Raw genomic sequence first — 20744 nt, forward strand, 5'->3', positions numbered from 1 at the left:
AAATCACTCACACCTATAATACGCAATTAATGTCTGTGTTCAGCATACTCGCTTGAAGGTAGTGCACATATTTAATAGTCCAATAATTGATGAGCGTATACTGCCTATTTAGCTTAGGTTTCATCAGTGTGGTCACATGAATCTCAATACAAGCATTTGCTGAAAGGGCACCGTCCGACAAACTGAAGCAAGTTCTAGAGGGCGGTGTGCATAAAGCAAGTGTGCCATTTCGATTTGCCCTCAGCCACTCCGTCTCCATGTCAAATTAAGATTTAACACAGACATTCCTAAACTGGGACTGAGAAACATGAGGTCACGTCTGTACAATGTCCACACATCTATACACACTGACAAGTGATGGCTATGTGTTTTGAGACCAGCAAAGTCGCAGATATGTTAAACAATATGAGATACAGCCAGACACCATTTACTTTACTTTTTTTCTCCCAATTTGGAATGCCCAATTCCCAATGCGCTCTGAGTCCTCGTGGTCGATTAGTGATTCGCCTCAGTCCGGGTGGCGGAGGACGAATCTCAGTTACCTCCATGTCTGAGACCATCAACCCGTGCATCTAATCACGTGGCTTGTTGAGCGCATTGCCACGGAGACATAGCGTGTGTGGAGGCTTCACGCCATCCACCGTGGCATCCACGCTCAACTCACCACGCGCCCCACCGAGAACGAACTACATTATAGCGACAACGAGGAGGTTACCCCATGTGACTCTACCCTCCCTAGCAACCGGGCCAATTTGGTTGCTTAGGAGACCTGGCTGGAGTCACTCAGCACGCCCTGGGATTCGAACTAGCGAACTCCAGGGGTGGTAGCCAGCGTATTTTACCACTGAGCTACCCAGGCCAATTATAAGATACAATTATTCGTAACAAATAAAAGATAATATGATATACGAACAAAATAAGTAATTAAGAGTAATTACGATACGAGTAATTTTATACCATGGATTACACATGTAAAACAAAATGTGTCCTGGTTGACGATGGCCTTCACTTTAATTATATAAAATATAAAGATGGGCCCCTATCAGCAGTGTAAAGATGCATTTTGTAGGCCCCCTCATCACAGGGCCTGGGGCAACATTTATATCGTCATACCACCCATCCCATTTTTATTCCCAGTGGGAATAGCCCTAGGGCCTTGTTTGAAGAAACTCTATGCCATGGATGAATGTTTCGGAACCATCTCTATTGATAAAACCATGAAAAGAACCTGCTCTGCCTTGCGTAACTAGTCTCTTGTTTGGTCTGCTGATAATGCCTGTTTTAATGCATCATTTAAAGCTGTGAACATGTTGAATTCAGAGAAAGAGAGAGAGAGAGAGAGGGCTCATCAAATGAGATCTTGAAATGGGCACAGCTCCCCCAACTGGCCGGCACTGATTACTGATAACTAGGCATGAACCTGCTCAACCAGTTGCATTTCAATTTATTTACAGTGGGTCCAAGAGACCACTAGTGTAAATGTGTCTCTGTTGCATTCTATTCTAATTTAATACAATTGTTTCATTTCAAATGATATTATCAACATACAAATTTGAGTGAAAAGTTCAAATGAAAAATCAATATAAATGTCCAAGTATTTGTTATTTCAGACATCTGAATCCCACTGAATTTTGCAGGTGCTTAAAGTGACTTATAGTACATTCAATGCATTAATTTGTCGGTGGTTCAAGTTTTATGCTGCTACCAGTTGTTGAGTAACAGCGGTTATAAACTCAGCAAAAAAAGAAACGTCCCTTTTTCAGGACACTGCATTTTAAAGATACTTTTGTAAAAATCCAAATAAAGATCTTTATTGTAAAGGGTTTAAACAATGTTTTCCATGCTTGTTCAATGAACCATAAACAATTAATGAACATGCACCTGTGGAATGGTCATTAAGACACTAACAGCTTACAGACGGTAGGCAATTAAGGTCACAGTTATAAAAACTTAGGACACTAAAGAGACCTTTCTACTGATTCTGATAAACACCAAAAGAAAGATGCCCAGGGTCCCTGCTCATCTGCGTGAATGCGCCTTAGGCATGTTGCATGGAGGCATGAGGACTGCAGATGTGGCCAGGGCAATAAATTGCAATATCCGTACTGTGAGGCACCTAAGACAGCACTACAGGGAGACAGGAAGGACAGCTGATCGTCTTCGCAGTGGCAGATGATGTGTAAAAACACCTGCACAGGATCGGTACATCCGAATATCACACCTGAGGGACAGGTACAGGATGGCAACAACAACTGCCCGAGTTACACCAGGAACGCACAATCCCTCCATCAGTGCTCAGACTGCCCGCAATAGGATGAGAGAGGCTTGACTGAGTACTTGTAGGCCTGTTGTAAGGCAGGTCCTTACCAGACATCACCGGCAACAACGTCACCTATGGGCACAAACCCACCTTCACTGGACCAGACAGGACTGGCAAAAAGTGCTCTTCACTGACGAGTCACGGTTTTGTCTCACCAGGGGTGATGGTTGGACTCGCGTTTATCGTCGAAGGAATGAGCGTTACACCAAGGCTTGTACTCTGAAGCGCGATCGATTTGGAGGTGAAGGGTCCGTCATGGTCTGGGGCAGTGTGTCACAGCATCATCGGACTGAGCTTGTTGTCATTACAGGCAATCTCAACACAGTGTGTTACAGGGAAGACATCCTCCTCCCTCATGTGGTAACCTTCCTGCAGGCTCATCCTGACATGACCCTCCAGCATGACAATGCCACCAGCCATACTGCTCATTCTGTGCATGATTTCCTGCAAGACAGGTATGTCAGTGTTCTGCCATGGCCAGCAAAGAGCCCGGATCTCAATCCCATTGAGCATGTCTGGGACCTGTTGGATCGGAGGGTGAGGGCTAGGGCCATTCCCCCCAGAAATGTCCGGGAACTTGCAAGTGCCTTGGTGGAAGAGTGGGGTAACATCTCACAGCAAGAACTGGCAAATCTGGTGCAGTCCATGAGGAGGAGATGCACTGCAGTACTTAATGCAGCTGGTGGCAACACCAGATACTGACTGTTACTTTTGATTTTGACCCTCCCTTTGTTCGGGGACACATTATTCCATTTCTGTTAGTCACATGTCTGTGAAACTTGTTCAGTTTATGTCTTAGTTGTTGAATCTTTTTATGTTCATACAAATATTTACACATGTTAAGTTTGCTGAAAATAAAAGCAGTTGAAATTGAGAGCACGTTTCTTTTTTTGCTGAGTTTAGTTTCTTTTGGTGGAAAGAGTCATTCTGGGGCAAACATGGATTCACTATCTCTCCTCAAGGTAAATGCGTCGACGAGGCCTGGGAATCAGGGGTAACAACAGTCCCACCACACTACACTGTCCTGAAATAACAGGAGTTAAGGGAGCCATGAGAGAGTGCAGTGTTTGTGGGATAGTGGGCCATTAATCGCTGAACTGAATGTGGTTGCCTACATGCTAGCTGTAATAATTTATGCTAAACAAAGTAAAGAGGAGAAGGGGGATGGTATAGCAAAGGTCACACTCATTTACAATGCAGATATGTTGTTAAAAAACACCTTCAAGGACAAGAAGTAAGCCAACATACTGTTATTCTACAGACTTTCAATAGGGAATTTACAAAATCCTTAAACAAAGACAAAATTTGCATACCTTCAGACAGTTCTGAAGCATTGTGCAGTGCCTTTTCTCCCTTATCAGACTTTCGGTTTTCCTGTATCTGACTTTCAAAGTGGCCAAAAATCCCATAGACTTACATTGCCGTATCTATCTGTCTATATCTGTGGCCTGCAAAACCTTTAAAAATCAAGCTTTGAAAACTATTTTTAAACTTTCAGACTAGACAAAGTTTGTGTGCGAATGAAGAATATATACGACTAGCCAAACTTTGTCTAGTTGTATATATTCTTCTTTCGCACAAATCGTCAGCACCTACCTTGTCCAACACTACGGACAGAAATACCTCAAATTGTGCAGCTTGTTGAGGAAAGGTGTGCTATTACTTTTCTAAGCACTTATACTTAAAAATAAAAAGTTTTGAGGGTGTTATTAAAATGATTTCATACGTCTTAGAGGGATAGTTCACCAGTGAGATTCAAATGTTGTCATTACTTCCCACCTGTTCCCCACAAAAAGAGAAGCTTGGCAGAATGTTTACATCAGTCACCATTCACATTCATAACATCTTTTTTTAGATGCAGTTACTCTTTACAAACAAACGCTCCGCTCTGGCGCTTCCGGGTTCTTTTGGAAGCATTGAAAAGAACTGCTGTCAATGGGCGCTTCGCTCAAATTTAGCTGAAAAAGACCCAAAACTGTAGTTTTTGGGGTTAAAACAGTCTGTTTCCTATAGATTATTGGAGATAATTTGAGCTTCTTTAAATCTCCATCAGGATCGTTGGATCAGGAAAAACTCAGGATTTGTCATAAATCATGATTTTTCACGGATCACCATCATTGTTATCGCTCTATTAGACCCAACTGACCCGCAGCTGCAGTTGGTGGTTTTTAACTTTTCATGATGAAATCGCACAAACTCCGATCGCAAACCGCTGTTTTTAATTTCCAAAGTGCAACAGATGTGACAGACATGAGGCCAAATATGACCTAACGATGATCTTATAATAAACAAAACCCATGGAAGATCTAAAAGGAAGAACTGGACCTCGTTTCCACCATCACAGCTCAGATTAATACGAATGCAGCATTGCCCATGTACATACATCCATGGTATTGTTTACCTACCGTAATCATATCATGACCAAAATTCTAAACACGTTTCAAATGCAGACAGTACCGAAGGTCAGATGGCTTATTAGCCTAACACATGAGTAAAGCTGTTTGACAAAATTTGGATGGCTTAAATTACAAATAAATATAAATAAATATTTGGAGACTGCTAGAAGACTGCGGAGAAAGGGGTGGGAAGGGGGATTTCGGGCATCGAGTGTAGTCGTCATGAATAAATCATTCAAGAACGCTGGTACACTTGTTGATTTTGTGTGGGTGAGTGTTTGTGGATAGCCTGGGTGGGAATTAAATTTTGCAAATTCAAACACAAAAGTCTCCAGCTACAAACAAACAATATGAGACTTGGGGAGAGTTATATATGCTGTAATAAAGCAATTGTACATTATGTTATTAAATGCTGTCAGGAGACATCACAGAATAAGTGCAATAGCTCACATAATGAGGGCTCAAATGGCTATTCCCATTCGCCGACTGCCCGCTCAAAAAAGTTCTGGTGGATTGTGAGGTCCCACTTTAACGATGATCTGTGGGTGAAGCACTTTTGACTAACCAGGGCTATGTTTAAAGAATTGTGCGCCTTTCGTTGAGCCAGTCACGTCAAGCTCTCACACACCTATATCATCCAACGAGTGCATTGCCATCGTGCTTTACAAATGGTCATGACACGTCATCGTTAATGCGAATAAGAAAATCCACCTCCTCCAATAACACATTACATTTTATACTAATTTTTGAGAGATTTTTTTTTATAATTTTATTTTTTAGAAGAAAAAAAAACATTTTAAGAGATTTTTTTTTTTTTTAATAATTTTTTGAGATATTATCAAGATCTTTTGTCATATTTGTAAGACATAGGCTCAGGAAGGCACAAAGCACCTATTTTCTTTTTTTTCTTTTTTTTAACCTAGTGAAAAACGAAAACTGCGGGTCAGGGCTTCCGTATTATGCCACAAAGGCTGTCGATTGAGCTTAACTTGTATTGAACACACAATATTCCTTTATGGTCACTCTTGAAAGTAGTGTCTATTATTTCTCAAGGCTACAGCATTGGCCATACTAATCGCTTATGGATGTTTCCTGTTTGCTCTTGGCCATGCACCGTGGCCCTCTCAAAGTGACGAGGGCCCAAACTGCTCGTTTTAGCTATGAATGGCCTTGCTAAATCAGTCTGTCGTCCTCCTTCCTGTTTTATTTGTAGTTTTTATCCCTCTCTCCTGGCAGATGTGGGGCTGGGAGGGGGCGCATGGATATTTATCACAGGAACCTCCGGTGGCTGAGCATATAAAATGGTTACCTGAGGTACAGTGGAGAATGAGGCTACCATACATAAGTAGACCACTTTGAGAGTGTGGAGTGAGACAAGTCAGCTATCTATTACAGTTAAACACGGACTGCTATGTCGCTCCATAGTTTTAGCTCACCCGCTAGCTAATGCCGCGATTTGTAAAGAGACTGAAAGTAAACATGAGCTCAGTATCACTCGAGAGAGAAGCCTCAACAGGACCATGTGTGGAAGCTGGATGTCTATTCCAGAGTGAAACCGTCAGCTGCGTGTAAAATCCTTCCAGCGCACGCTTATGTAACGCCCTGTTTACCATTATTTCTTCCCCCTGTTCCCAAAGGTGTCCCAGATGCTGGACAGTCACTGAGGATTAAAGCTCCATGTATGAGGGGTCAGAAAGAAAAATTTCAGCACAAACTATATTTCAACACTTTAAAAATCTATGATTAATCTAAATTAATTATGAAACATTATGCGATTAATCGCAATTAATCGACTGACAGCACTTAAAAATATATATATTACAAACACAATTCACATATAGCAATTAGTTGAATACACATCTTCTGTGATGAACATTTATTCAATTAAAAGTATTTTTTTATATTTTTTCCAGGGCTTAAAGACAAAAATGTCATGTGGTGCAATCGTCCAGAGAAAGTAATAAAAATTCTAGGTCTCGTTAAAAGCTGAAATTCCTTAAACAGGTTGTGCTGAATAATCTTTTTTTTAATTTATTTATTTATTTTTATTATTATTATTATTTTTTAAAGCAGTAAAACAATTTTATATTAAAATAGGATTAATATTATATATATATATATATATATATATATATATGAAAAGGCCATTTTTCCCCCCAGGTCATTTGGTGTAACCATGAGAAAACATATTGATATTCTTGACTTAAATAATTCATGAAATAAAAAATATTTTCACTATGAATCATATATTTGAAAACTTTTTTTTTTTTTTTTTTTTTTTTTTTTTAATTAGTGATTAAGTTGTGTACACTCATGTATTCAAGGTGCAAGGAAACTATTTTAATACTTTTCACTTGATGGTTACACCACATGACGCTTAAAGTCATTAATTGTTTTGTTTTGTTTTTTTTTTGTTTGTTTGTAGAAAATGCTATAAATTATTATTATTTTGTTTTTGTTTTTTTTTTGTTTTTTTTTGAAGCATGTCATGTCAACGAACTTGACACATGTGCTTTAAACTAGATTAGTTAAATATTTATAATTTTTATCACCGAGTCAAATTCCAAATGTTTGAGAGTTCACCCTTTCATACTTTGATCATTAGTACATTAATCATTAAGTAATTTTTGGAAGTTTTTTTTTTTTTTTTTAAGTAATTTAACATCAATAATCATAATATTTATTTTGCAAATACGAGACTGATCACCACATTTCCAGTACAAGCATTTTCGCTGCCAAATTCTATAAAAAACTGCATCAACTTCAAAGCCCCTATTCCTCAATGTCCACTAGAGGGCGCCTCTAACTGCAGGGCGGTTATTGCAGTCAGTCCAGTTGTCAGCGTTTACTGGTGGACGATAACCCGTCCTGACGGGCTTCCTGGCCCCACCCCACCTCTCTTGTTGAAATATGGTCCCACCTGCCATCTGGCAGTGTTGACAGCGGATGACAGTTAGGAGGAAATACCACCGAGCCTGAGTTTATGGGGGTGTTTGTACGCTGACAGGCCAGGTGAGATAAATGCAGCATGGAGATGGATTGGTTGGGAGAGAGAGAGAGAGAGAGAGAGAGAGGAGTGAGAGAAAAAGAAAGAGAGAGAGAGAGAGAGAGAGAGGGAGAGAGAAAGAGACAGCGAGAGAGGGGGGCTACTGTATAAATCTGGAAACAGCTGGCCTGTCAATTATGAGGCTGTTTATGGCAAGAGGGAAAGATGCCAACAGAGGCCAGTGTGATATAAAATCATTAATTACACAAGCTGCCACCTCACACGGGTAGACATCCATACAGATGAGAGCTACCAAACACAGGTCGCTTTGCAGTAGGTGATCTTTCTAAATTGTTTTGGGAGTATAATCAAGCTATTCCCAAAATGTGTAATGTTAAGTATAAGGAGAAAAGGACTAGATCATATTTGTCAAGTATGCACAACAGATTTTCATTTATGTTCTGAGACAAAAATAATTAAATAGTAATTAAGCAGTTGGGAACCAGGAAGTAATTGCCTTCACATAAACATTTTCGGTTGCATTTTCGCACAAGTTTATATTTTTACTCCACTGAGGTTTAGGGTTGGGGTTTGAGTTAGGGGGCAGAGTTAATAAAACATGCATTCCTGTTGACTCTATTACATAATTTACAACTAAAAATACAATTCGCTTTTAGCGCCACCCTGTGGATATTTTACCTCAACACTTTCAGCTTCGGCCACTGGGGGCAGTGATTCAAATTTCGAATAAGCACAGGCCGATTTCAATAACAAAACTTTCGACCTGAGTGGCAAAGTCATGGTTTCCCACACTTTTTGACCAATTAATCATTTGAAATTACTAGATATGGATTTTTATAAATCATGTCAGATCAACTATAGAATCTTTCAGAACGTTTTGCACATGCGTTTGACTGATTCGATAAAAAGAACGATTCGCTCACAGTGAAATATAGCCGATTAAATATCTTGGAGTATAGCATGTCAAATGCAAATTCACTTTTCTCATTTCTATGACTTTCCCAGGCCTGTAAAACATATATATATATATATATATATATATATATATATATATTTTTTTTTTTTTCTTAATATTGATATTCCATGCCATAACAACCCTGTTACAACGTTTCAACTCGCTTATTGATCACTTTTGATAACATTTAAAACCTTAGAAACTCTTAAAAAGTATGCTTTTTTCATAAAATGCCACTTAGTTTAAAGTTTTCTTATCTAATCCAATGACATTATTACATTTCCAGTTCACTTCCATTGTAAGTGCCTCACTGTAACCTTAATATTTACTCTTTTTAAAGAAAAGGAGAGATAAGTCCAAATCATTGTTTGTGGTAATCAACATTATGCTACAAATGCTAAACTTGTATTGAACCCGAAATATTCCTTTAAAGAATTATACGATTTTCTAATAATATTACTATTTTGGGGCCACAGTAAATGTAAACAGCAAGTACAGACATGCACGTTAGCACTTCTGCTTCATCCTGAATAAAACACTTTACACACATAAAAATGTTGGTCATTTTTCACACATAAAGCTGACAGAAAGAGGAGGATGGTTTATGAGAAGGTTATGGACATAACTGTGAATAATGACAGCTACAGGCAAAAGAAACAAGAGTGTGATGAGAAGATTTCAGACATTTACCTTTTGACAACGTCAGCACCGTTCCAGCAGGCCAGTCCGTCTCCAGAGGCGAGTTCACTCACACACAGCTGATCCGCCAGGCCACCGTAGAATGTGCGGTACAGACGCAAACTGTTTATAAACTCCCTACAGAGACAGAGAAGTGGGCTTAATGAGCATTTCATTGTCTGTCCAGTAGATGGAACAATAACACAGCTGTTCCACGTTTGCATCTGTACTTTGGAAAACACATGCCGTAATTCCTTAAACTTTTATGAACTATCAGAAAATTATTTCATTATCATTATAACTTATTTCATATAAAATAGAATTACTGCTATAACTACTAACACAATTGTGTACTAAGGCATTTCCTCATTACATTTTACATGCTGGTTTGCTGGTCAGGCTGGTCTCCTGGCTGGTTTTAGAGGGGTTTTGGGCACTTTTCACTGCGTCAGGCCGGGAGACCAACTTGCTGACCAGCCTAAACCAGCTAAGACCAACAAACCATCTTAGGCTGGTTTATAATTGTTTTTGGTTTTTTTCAGCAGGGATGTACAGCACTTTGAAAACACAAAAGTTTTGCGGTCTGTTTTGTGGTATTTAAGTATTAAATACTTTTAATATTTTAAAACTTGTTCGTTTTCATCCATATGCCTTATAAATTTACTTATTCAAAAATATGACTTTTCTTTCACACTTACTTCCTCCTGTTGCTGAGGGTGTCTTCTGTGTTTCTGACCGGCCCTTTAAGAGGTATCGAGTCTCTGCCTCTGTTGCCGTGTTGAACGCCGCTGACCTGTTCCGGCTGTCTGCTTGGGTGACCACACACCTTATGTACCTGCAGGATTCAAGCGCGTACTGTCACACCTACAGATATCTTAATATCACAAAGATATTTCATTGTGAACTTAAATACTGCACATTTGCTGGTTCAGTTTTTAGCAAAGAGCTAGCCATGTACCATCAGCATTGTGTTCTTGAGTAAAACACTTTAACACAAGTTAGTCCAGGGCAATTGTACATGTACTATGTATGCAAAATATCAAAAAGTCATCAGCAAACAAATGATGCTAGTTTTTCACTAAACTAACGGAGCTAACGTGGCAATGTGATGCTTAGCGCTACATTAGCTAATCGGACAGGCACTGCTGGTAGTAACGGATTGCATGTAATCTGGATTACGCAATCAGATTACACAAATAAAGTATTTCTAATTGGATTAAATTACATTTTAATATACTTGTAATCAGACTACAGTTACTTTTTTATCATCATAGTCTTACCCTGAAGCGCAACATTCTCACAAATGAATATTTTGAGCATTTGCTCCTTTTATGTTACAACAGTAAGTTATGCACCTCAGCTAAGGAATAGGTGATGGACTATTACTAAGTAGTATGGGTTAAAAGTAAGTGTGTCAGAGTTTTGAGATAAGTACAAATAATCCACCCAGTGCTGTGGACAGGTCAAAATAGGTTGAGGTACTTGTAGTGTCTATAGGCAGCCACTAGATGATGCTGTTTTTGTTAATATGTTAAGACTGCGTTTGCAAGCTGTAGTTGCCTCTGAAAGAAGTATGATTCTTGGATGGTCTGGGTCCAGATTTTTAAATTAAACAAAAAGTTTCAGTTTTGAGCTTTTTACTTCTCTGGGACATTTTTGCTCAATGGCTTTTAGTCAACTGGTGATTTTTAGTGGATGTATGAAGTAAGTTTCCCTCAAGTTCACGCAGGTGTCCTAGAAGAGTAACCACAGGTGGAGTTCATCACATTCACTATAAGCATGTTCCACTAACGTTTGACAACCACAAAGTGTCTGAATACTTTTTGTCTTCATTTAAAAAAAAATAATATATCATTTTATTCAGTGTTCGAATTGAGTCAGAGCTCTCCATTCCATGAATCCCAACCAAAAATTCACACAATAATTCAATATATAGATTATAATGAGTTATTTTGATATTTAAATGAGCTGTAAGACATGAGTAAGGTGTTAGACTCAAAATAGACTATCATTTTTAGAATTTAAATAGTGGTCACCATGGCTGAGATGCACATTGTATTATAGAGCTATAAATAAGATGTAGCTCATATTGTTAAATTAGCATATAGTGTGTGTCTTATTTAACTGTTTTCTCTGTTATCACTATCGTTCATCAGCATAGATTTCATATTTAAAGACACTGAGGAAGGGTGGCTCGTCACAGGTACAGCACAATAAATGTACAAAGATATTTCTCCACATAGCATCCATTTAATAACTTGACAACTGTTTCATAGTGAGCTAACATGTAGTGTTAGATAAATACTGCAAAACTATGTGCACACTCCAAATTGTTTTATATTTTTGCTGCTTGTTCAATTAACTCTATTAATATGAACTATAGCAACACAATTCTAGAACATTTTGTCACAGCTTGATTTTATTGAGTTCTATCCATTTAAATTTGTAAAACTGAAGTTTACTTAATCCACTTGAGTTGGTACTACATGAATACTTTTTGTGGTGTCAATGTAGCATTGATGAAACGGGGCGGGGATTCCCATTTTTCCAGCATACTTTGGGAGATTTGGTAATGTTTAATGTTCTGTTATATTGCTATTTAAAAAGAGAGTCTGTTATGCTGGAGTTATGGGGTTTTCCACTGTGGTGAAGAATGGCGTTTGTGCTTAGGTTGAGGATGGACTCTCTAGACTGTAAACAGCAAACAAAAAAGTGTCCGTGGGCCGCGGACAATGATGCTTTCTTCCTGTCAATCATTTTGTGCATTCTCATAGTGTTGTACTTTTTAAGACATTGCATGGATCTGCCGCGGGTGGGCGGGGCCAAATGCCGGAAAGACTGTCGCTAGAGTGAGGTAAGCGGTGGTTTATATTCTCAGGAGCCTGCAGGTTGATTGGCATATTAGATGAGTCAGCTCCTCCTGAACTTTCGTTTAATAACTCTTTTTATGTTTGTAGTATTCTGGTTTTGTTGAAACACCAGGGGACAAACACTGTTTTTTTTTAAGATTCGTGACTTGTTTATCTTAAAAAGTGCGCAAATGCCACTTGGTTTGATATTTTGTTATCTTATGCAATGACATTTAGACATTTTACTGTAAGTGTGATTTAAGTGTCCACATACTTTTTAGGCAGCTGTCATTTCAGTGTTTACAGTGACAATCTCTTCATATACAGGGCTCAGTAGTTCATATTTTTTGTATGCAATGTATTTTTGTATGTACACTATATGTGCGAGGAATTTATATTTTTCATTAAATGTAACGTTCTCTTTACAAAAAAACTAGCTTTGCTAGAAAACCATTCAAAACATTCCTGATTTAAAGAATTTATTTTGAAATTATGGCATGTTACGTGTCATCTCACAATTTCGACAAAACCTAACTTATGTTAGTTAGGTAGATAGCCGTACCTTGGTGACAAGTTTAAATCAGCAGAATTCACAACAGCATGTTAAATACATCACATCAATTCAACTGATTTTGTTTGCAAGGCATAAAAACACATTTAGAAGATCCACAGCACTGACCCTAGTACTACTAAGATTAACCCAGACACAAACCAGTGACAGCACTTTATTAGACACGTGATTCTCATCCAATTCCAGACCCTGACCCTTGCAGATCAAGTACTACTTAATGGCTGACAAAGCCATTTGGTTTAGAGACTTATTTTGGCATAAACATACAGACGCATTGTCTGCACACTTTAAAATATCAGCTAGCACTCTCCACAATACTATCCCAAAACATGCTTACTAGATCCATCAGAAGCTCACTATTATATCAGACAAATTACATTTGCAGGAAGCCAGATCACTGCTCACCCCACTCATTTAGCGCGGGCAGCGTGGTCTGCCGTGCCCGCTGCAGCTGCCCACACGAAGAGTATTTTAAGAATGCTCTGGGCACGCTGGCTGCAGAATGGCATTTGTGTTTGCAAGCAACTTATGTTCAGGCCATACCGAATTCCTCTCTGACCAAACAGTAGTTACAAAATGGGTTTGGGAAATTTTCAGTTCAGAGCAAAAATGCAAAGGGCAGTGTTCCGTTTGAAGGAATTAGTTAAATAAAAAATTCTGCAAGACAGAACCATTTTAGGTGAACTATCCATTTAACAGTTATGACAGTCACCTGGGTATGTCATTGACAAAACAGAAAAACTGTTTTTTAGCTGGTTTAAGCTGGTCTCTCTCTCTCTTTTTTTTTTTTTTTTTCATAACACCTTTCCAAAGCTTACCTTATTTAACTCTGGGGCATTTTTTAGATGTCTTACAGATATCATATTTCAATTTGTGATTCTTTGAAAATCTTCCAAACTATGGTATTATGGCAAAATAAACAAGAATTCCTGAGAATGAGAGCTTTCATTTGATATATGATTTGTCTATATAAGTGCTATTTGAAAGACTTTAATATTCATATTTCTACCACATGACCTCTAGGTGGCGCTTATTTGTGACAAGAAGGTTTTCAGGCCTTATTTTGTTATTTTGTGTAACAAATGCAAAAGCGATGTATATATTTGAAAATCTCAGATTCTAAGCTTTTAAACAATACCCCATATGCCTAACTTATGTATTCAGACACTTGAAAATTGCATAAACTTTGCAACATAGCGCCCCCTTATGGACCCGCTGGCAGGTCCGCAGTGTTGAAGAGGTTTTAAGGATGCTTAACAAAAAAAACATATTAAGGGGTGTTCGCAATGACAGTGTTTTTTTTAGACATACAGGAACTACAGTTTAACCATGGTATTTGTAAAAAATCCATAGTAGCCACAAAATTAAACATGGTTACACCAATCATGGCAACTACAATATTACTATAGTAAAACCATGGTTAATTTTTGTAAGGGTTAAACAAATGTGGTAACAACATTATATTTAACAAATTTATACTTAATATATATTAATAAAACTAGAAAACACCCTTTGTTATGTAACTGAATCGGAATATAGTGATAATTAGCAGCAATTAACTAAATATTTCACTTCACAAAAGAACATGGTGACTTATGGCAAATTCCCTTTAAGGCTGTGCAGGGCTCAAGAGAATCAGTGAATCATTTATGTGAACTAGTTCATTTACATGAACTGTACGAAATAACCGACTTGCTAGAATGAATCGGAGTTCCCAACACTGAATATAAGGGAATTGTTTATTTTATCTGGTTCATTTACATGAAACATCCGAAAGAACCAATTCACTTAAAATAATTTATTTCCCCTGCACTACATGAGAGAGAGGATGGTTAAGGTAAACTCTTTTTATTACTTCCTTGGATGTATTAATCTGATTCATATTATTAATCTCTTACAATACAATGCAACAAAAGTAGTGTTTTATGAGTGCTACTCATTGGAAAAGAAGCTTGTTAAGGAAAAAAGCTACACTATTCTGAAAATAGCTGAGGTACACTAACGCTTCTGAAAAAAACTTAGTTAAGTTAGTAGCTTCGCTACTTTTAATGAACTACTCCCAACCACTGGCGGCTAAATGTAGCAAAATGAATGTGTTTTCACCAGAGATGTATTAGTTTGGACACGGCCTGGAACGGCCTCCACTGAAAACAGACTCTTTCGAAAATGCTCTTTAGTACAACATACTTTTTTAAAACGATGTTCACAGACTGAACGCAGTTGTAAGTCAAAAACGTATTAGTGAGCACATGGTCTACGATTTTGGTCATAACTCACCACTTAACAGGTACCAACCTGGGGTCAAGTTTAACCCTTCACCACATACATCACCCTCTAGATATCCTGCTTACCTGCACAGAAAGCCTAGGTCCGTTCCTCTGTGCATGCGCTACTGCGTCTCTGACCAGCCCGTGCACTCCCAAAAGCACGTGCTCCAGGTCCTGCGCTCCATGCATGCGCGTGGAAACGGTTTCTAACGAGCGCACAAACACCCTCCAATGGGAATCGACCTCGGCCAGGCTGGCAAGACACCCTCTGACCACATTGAGGCAGTAGCCCATGCAGGGCTTGCTAGCGGTCAGGCCCTGGCAGTGTGGGCAGTAATTCATCCGTAGCAATCCACGTCTACACTCGCGACTAAGCTGAACATGGTCGGTAGTGTTGATGACCTCTACACCCAAGTGAAGAGCTTGCAGAAACACCCGGCCGGGCAATGAGGCGTGGGAGATGTGTGCGGCAAGGCGACCCGGTGCCCCGCCATAAGGTGCCAGGTCCCGACAGGCCGCCCGGACGCATTCTGCGTATGCAGGAGCAAAGCGGGAGAGACCTGGCTCGACCAGTTGTTCGTAAACAAGGGGGAAGAGGGCACTGAAAAAACGTTGCGAAGCTTCTTCTAGGCTGAGCTCGGAACCCAAAATGAAGAGACCAACGTCCGTGAAGAACTCGCCAACATAGGGTGCCGCGTGATTGGCCAGATCACGGTAGGTATGCAGGAGGACAGCATGGGTGTGGTTTTCCGCCTGATGCACCAAATACTCTACAGTTTCTGGAGGAAAGAAAAAAAAAGATTTGAGAGATTAAATAATTATTCGGAAACATCGCTCATTTGTTGATAACTTTGGTTCATGAAGTCAACATTCGTAATGAAACATATTTCCGTGTGAAACAGAATATTCAGAGAAAACAATATAGGGCAACTAGACAGTTCAAGTTTGTCAAGACAAACTTTTATGTTGCCTTGCCAAAGCCATGTTCAAAATCTTTTAATAGTTTTAAGTTTAAAGGTTATACAGGCCATACAATCAGACAGACAAAGAGACAGGAAGTCAGATAAACAAAGCTTTACTAAGTGGTTGCGGCTGGTTGCTAGGTATTGTTATGGTGTTGTGGCTAGTTGTTAATGGATGGATGGATGGATGGATGGAGCGGGAAAGAAATAGAGACTTAAGAGTTTTGACAGTTGGAGTTTAAAATCAAGGACATTCTATGACAGAATCTTGGCCCACTTGAAAATTCCATCAATGGAAGTCTATGGAATTTGGGTGATTTTGATTGTCCGATTCGGAAAAACTGTAAGTCCAATCAGTTAAAAAAGACATGGCAACTTCAGAACTGTCTGAAGGTCTGTGCCAAGTTTGCTGGATGTAGATTTAAATCTCTAGGAAGAGTTACAACTGATAACTTTGGTCTTGGTTTAGGGATTTTGGAAAAAACCTAAACCAAGTCTGTAGAATTACAGAATGTTGAACTGGTCAAGCCAACATAATAATGACTGAAGGTCAAGTTTAAGAGCATCTTCACTTATCCCAACCATAATGCTTCTTTTCCGATCTGCCGTAATGTGCTATTATTGTAGTAACCATTACATAACCCAGCAGAAAAGTACAGTGTTCAATTAAAATTAAAATGACCATGCCTATATAGCTATATGGCTTTTATTTACTGTTATATCTGACGTGGGTGATGTCAGCAAAAAAAAAAGAAAAAAAAAGAAAAGGTAAGTTATTTCATTTTAATGAAATATTACAAAGATTTTTGGTCTCACTTTATATTACGTTTCTTTAACTTCTGTGTACAAACATTTAAATACATGCAATATAATACAATGTATTTATTGTGTACCTACATGTTGTTCTGTAAAATTCACACAAGTTTCACATTTGCTGCTACTGAAGTTGAGGTACTGGTAGGTTTACGAGTAGGGGTGGGTTTAGGGGTTAGGGTTTAGGGTAAGAGTTGGGGTAGGGTTAGGTTTAGTATAAGGGGTTAGGTTAACAGTGCAACTGCAGATGTAATTAAATGTAGGTACTTTAAATGTAAGTACACTGCAATAGCACATATATGTATGATAAATACACTGTAGCAAATGCTTAAGTACATATTAGTTAAAGACACATAATATGAAGTACGTCCAAGTTATTAGTTGATTTTCGCAATTGTCACGAAACAACGGCAAAACAACTGTGGCAAAATCGACAAAAAACAGAAAGTCAGGGCGTATCTCAGCAATGTTTGTCCTAACAAAACGAAACTCGGTATGCATCTTTGCAACCATAATCTGAGCATATATGCCAATTTTGGTGACAGCGCCACCTGCAGGTCAAGAAATCAGTTTTGGTGCTTATAACTTTTGAATTATTTGACCTAAAATCGTGATGGATGTCTTTTTGGATTTCTTGGGTCATGTGAGTCAGATGGTACCAGTTTTAATCAAGGTCATCCATATTATCTGTCCACTTTTTTACATTTTGTCTTAAACTTCGGTAACTTTGCAATGCCTTGGTGTATTTAAATGAAACTTTTAATGTCTTGAAATTATTGAAGCGAAAAGTTTTAGGTGCTATGCAAGTTTGTCCTTTCATTTTTTTTTTCAATATAACTATGACGTTTGAATAAAAATGTCATAAAATTGGTGGCATTCTTAAAATATCAAACGGCTCATTGCCCAACCTTTCCAAAAGGGGCCCTGGTAGTATGCTTTTGAGTTGGAAAGACCACGCAACAAAAAGGAGTCCTTTCCCTTTGAAAGCAGCAGAGAGAGAATGGCTTTTCTCGCCGGCAAGCCAAATATGAAATGCTGTTTTATCTGTCTACAAAGAGATGTAAAGAGCTTCCTAAGTCCATAGAGAGCTAGGCATCAGAGCCGGCTGTGGTCTCCCTCTGCGATGAGTTCCCGCAGATAGAGAGAAATAAGTAGATAACAAGACACAGAGAGAGAGAGCTTGAAGATACAAGCATGCAATGATGCCTTGAAGCACTTCCAATATCTCACTTTAAAGAGCTTAGAGGGAGTAGAGACTTTTTTATAGACTTTATCACTGTTTATGATGCCTAAATTCATCTTGCTGTATGTTCTAAACACAAATGTAATGTATACATAACAGTGACTCAGCAAACATCATGTTGGAAATGTGCAATGTGTTCTTAAGGACAGCTCTATTGTAGTCATAATTGGCTTTATTCCTTGGGTTTTATTCTGATCTATTGTTCTTGTGAAACAATCATGTAACTCACTGACTCAAGCAGTATATTTTTATAAATATAAACCAACAAATTTTCTTGAATACAAAGCCATTAAAATGATCCAATCAAATTTAAAGGGGTCATCATAAGGAATATCATTTTCTTTGATCTTTATTGTATTATGAAAACACACTGTTACTTATAGAACTCAGTGAAAAAAGGCCTTTTACTGAGCTGCAAAAACATCTCGTTCCAAACTTTATAGTGTCAGATGTTTAAAAAAAATAAAAATAAATAAAAAATCATATTTAATTATTTACAATAAATTTAATTAAATTAACATTTTATATTTTCACGTTTTTTAAAATATTTTCTTTCGGGAAATAAGGAAGACAAACATACAGTTGTGCTCAAAAGTTTGCATACCCTTGGAGAATTGGTAATATGTGTACCATTTTTAAAGAAAACATGAGTGAGCAGGCAAAACACATTTCTTTTATTTCTTATGGGATTCATATTCAACTGTAGGTTATAACAGAATGGCACAATCATAAAACAAAACATGGCAACAAAGAAAAAAAATTAAATGACCCCTGTTCAAAAGTCTGCATACCCTTAGTTCTTAATCCTGTGTATTGCCCCCTTTAGCATCAATGACAGCGTGCAGTCTTTTGCAATAGTGGTCTATGAGGCCCCAAATTCTATCAGGTGGTATAGCTGCCCATTCGTCTTGGCAAAATGCCTCCACGTTATGCAAAGTCTTTGGACGTCTTGCATGAACCGCACATTTGAGATCTCCCCAGAGTGGCTCGATGATATTAAGGTCAGGAGACTGTGATGGCCATGCCAGAACCTTCACCTTTTTCTGCTGTAACCACTGGAGCGACAACTTGGCCTTGTGCCTAGGGTCATTGTCGATCTGAAATGTCCAAGAGCGTCCCATGCGCAGCTTTCGTGCAGAAGAATGCAAATTGTCTGCCAGTATTTTCTGATAACATGCTGCATTCATCTTGCCATCAATTTTCACAAGATTCCCCGTGCCTTTAGAGCTCACACACACCCAAAACATCAGTGAGCCACCACCATGCTTCACAGTGGGGATGGTATTCTTTTCACTATAGGCCTTGTTGACCCCTCTCCAAACATAGCACTTATGGTTGTGACCATAAAGCTCTATTTTGGTCTCGTCACTCCAAATTACAGTGTGCCAGAAGCTGTGGGGCATGTCAAGGTGCTGTCGGGCATATTGTAACCGGGCTTTTTTGTGGCATTGGCGCAGTAAAGGCTTCTTTCTGGCAACTCGACCATGCAGCTCATTTTTGTTCAAGTATCGTCGTATTGTGCTCCTTGAAACAACCACATCGTCTTTTTCCAGAGCAACCTGTATTTCTCCTGAGGTTACCTGTGGGTTTTTCTTTGTATCCCGAACAATTCTTCTGGCAGTTGTGGCTGAAATTTTTTTTGGTCTACCTGACCTTGGCTTGGTATCAAGAGATCCACAAATTTTCCACTTCTTAATAAGTGATTGAACAGTACTGACTGGCATTTTCAAGGCTTTGGATATCTTTTTATATCCTTTCCCGTCTTTATAAATTTCCATTACCTTGTTACGCTAGTCTTTTGACAGTTCATTTCTACTCCCCATGGCTCAGTATCTAGCCTGCTCAGTGCATCCACATGAGAGCTAACAAACTCATTGACTATTTATACACAGGCACTAATTGCAATTTTAAAAAGCCACAGGTGAGGGAAATTAACCTTTAATTGCCATTTAAACCTGTGTGTGTCACCTTGTGTGTCTGTAACAAGGCCAAACATTCAAGGGTATGTAATCTTTTGATCAGGGCCATTTGGGTTATTTCTGTTATCATTATGATTTTAAAAGGAGCCAAACAACTATATGATAATAAATGGCTTCATATGATCACTATCCTTAAATAAAAGAGATCAGTCATATTTTCAAAATCAATGACAAAATTTCACAATTTCTGCCAGGGTATGCAAACTTTGAGCACAACTGTAAGCCTTCACCATAAAGGTCAAAGAAGACAGACAGGGAGACAAAGGAAGGGACAGATAAGCAGATGCAACCTGATGTCAGGTCAGCTTCACAGGACGTCCAATTTCCTGTTGCATTCTTTTGTCTGTGGACAGAGCAAGGCGTGCAGAGTATGCAATATCCTCACCATGCTTTTTTACAAGCCACTAGAATTACCTGAAGGAAAACAGAGTCTCAGTCTGCACATTACGAACTCCTGCATCTCTTTGTTAACTCCACCAACATGAAGCAAAGTGGAAATTAGGGATGTGCCTGAAGCCAAATGCCCTATTCGGAAAGGCACGAATAATGACTTCAAAACGAATAATGTATTCATCCGAATAATATAAAAAATATTTGTATGACTTATTATCCAAGAAGCACAAGGATAAAGCGACATTTTAAATAAACATTTCCAAAATTAAAATGAATTTCTGAATCTGTGCAGCCAATATTTCTAAAGTGTA

The 20744-nt window shown here is 38.5% G+C and overlaps 1 protein-coding gene across 2 annotated transcripts in view; it reads right to left on the minus strand.

Moving 5' to 3' along the window:
• The window catches only part of gpc5a (glypican 5a), a 263163-nt gene that overhangs the window by 169575 nt on the left and 72844 nt on the right, over window positions 1-20744 (minus strand). For both annotated transcript variants that reach the window (XM_051702186.1, XM_051702185.1), the window contains 3 exons: window positions 15128-15822; window positions 10055-10191; window positions 9369-9494 (listed from right to left, as the gene is read on the minus strand). In XM_051702186.1, coding sequence (XP_051558146.1) covers window positions 9369-9494; window positions 10055-10191; window positions 15128-15822 — 958 coding nt within the window. The remainder of the gene's footprint in view (window positions 1-9368; window positions 9495-10054; window positions 10192-15127; window positions 15823-20744) is intronic.

Source organism: Myxocyprinus asiaticus, chromosome 7 (assembly GCF_019703515.2).
Source record: "Myxocyprinus asiaticus isolate MX2 ecotype Aquarium Trade chromosome 7, UBuf_Myxa_2, whole genome shotgun sequence".
Lineage (NCBI taxonomy): Eukaryota > Metazoa > Chordata > Actinopteri > Cypriniformes > Catostomidae > Myxocyprinus > Myxocyprinus asiaticus.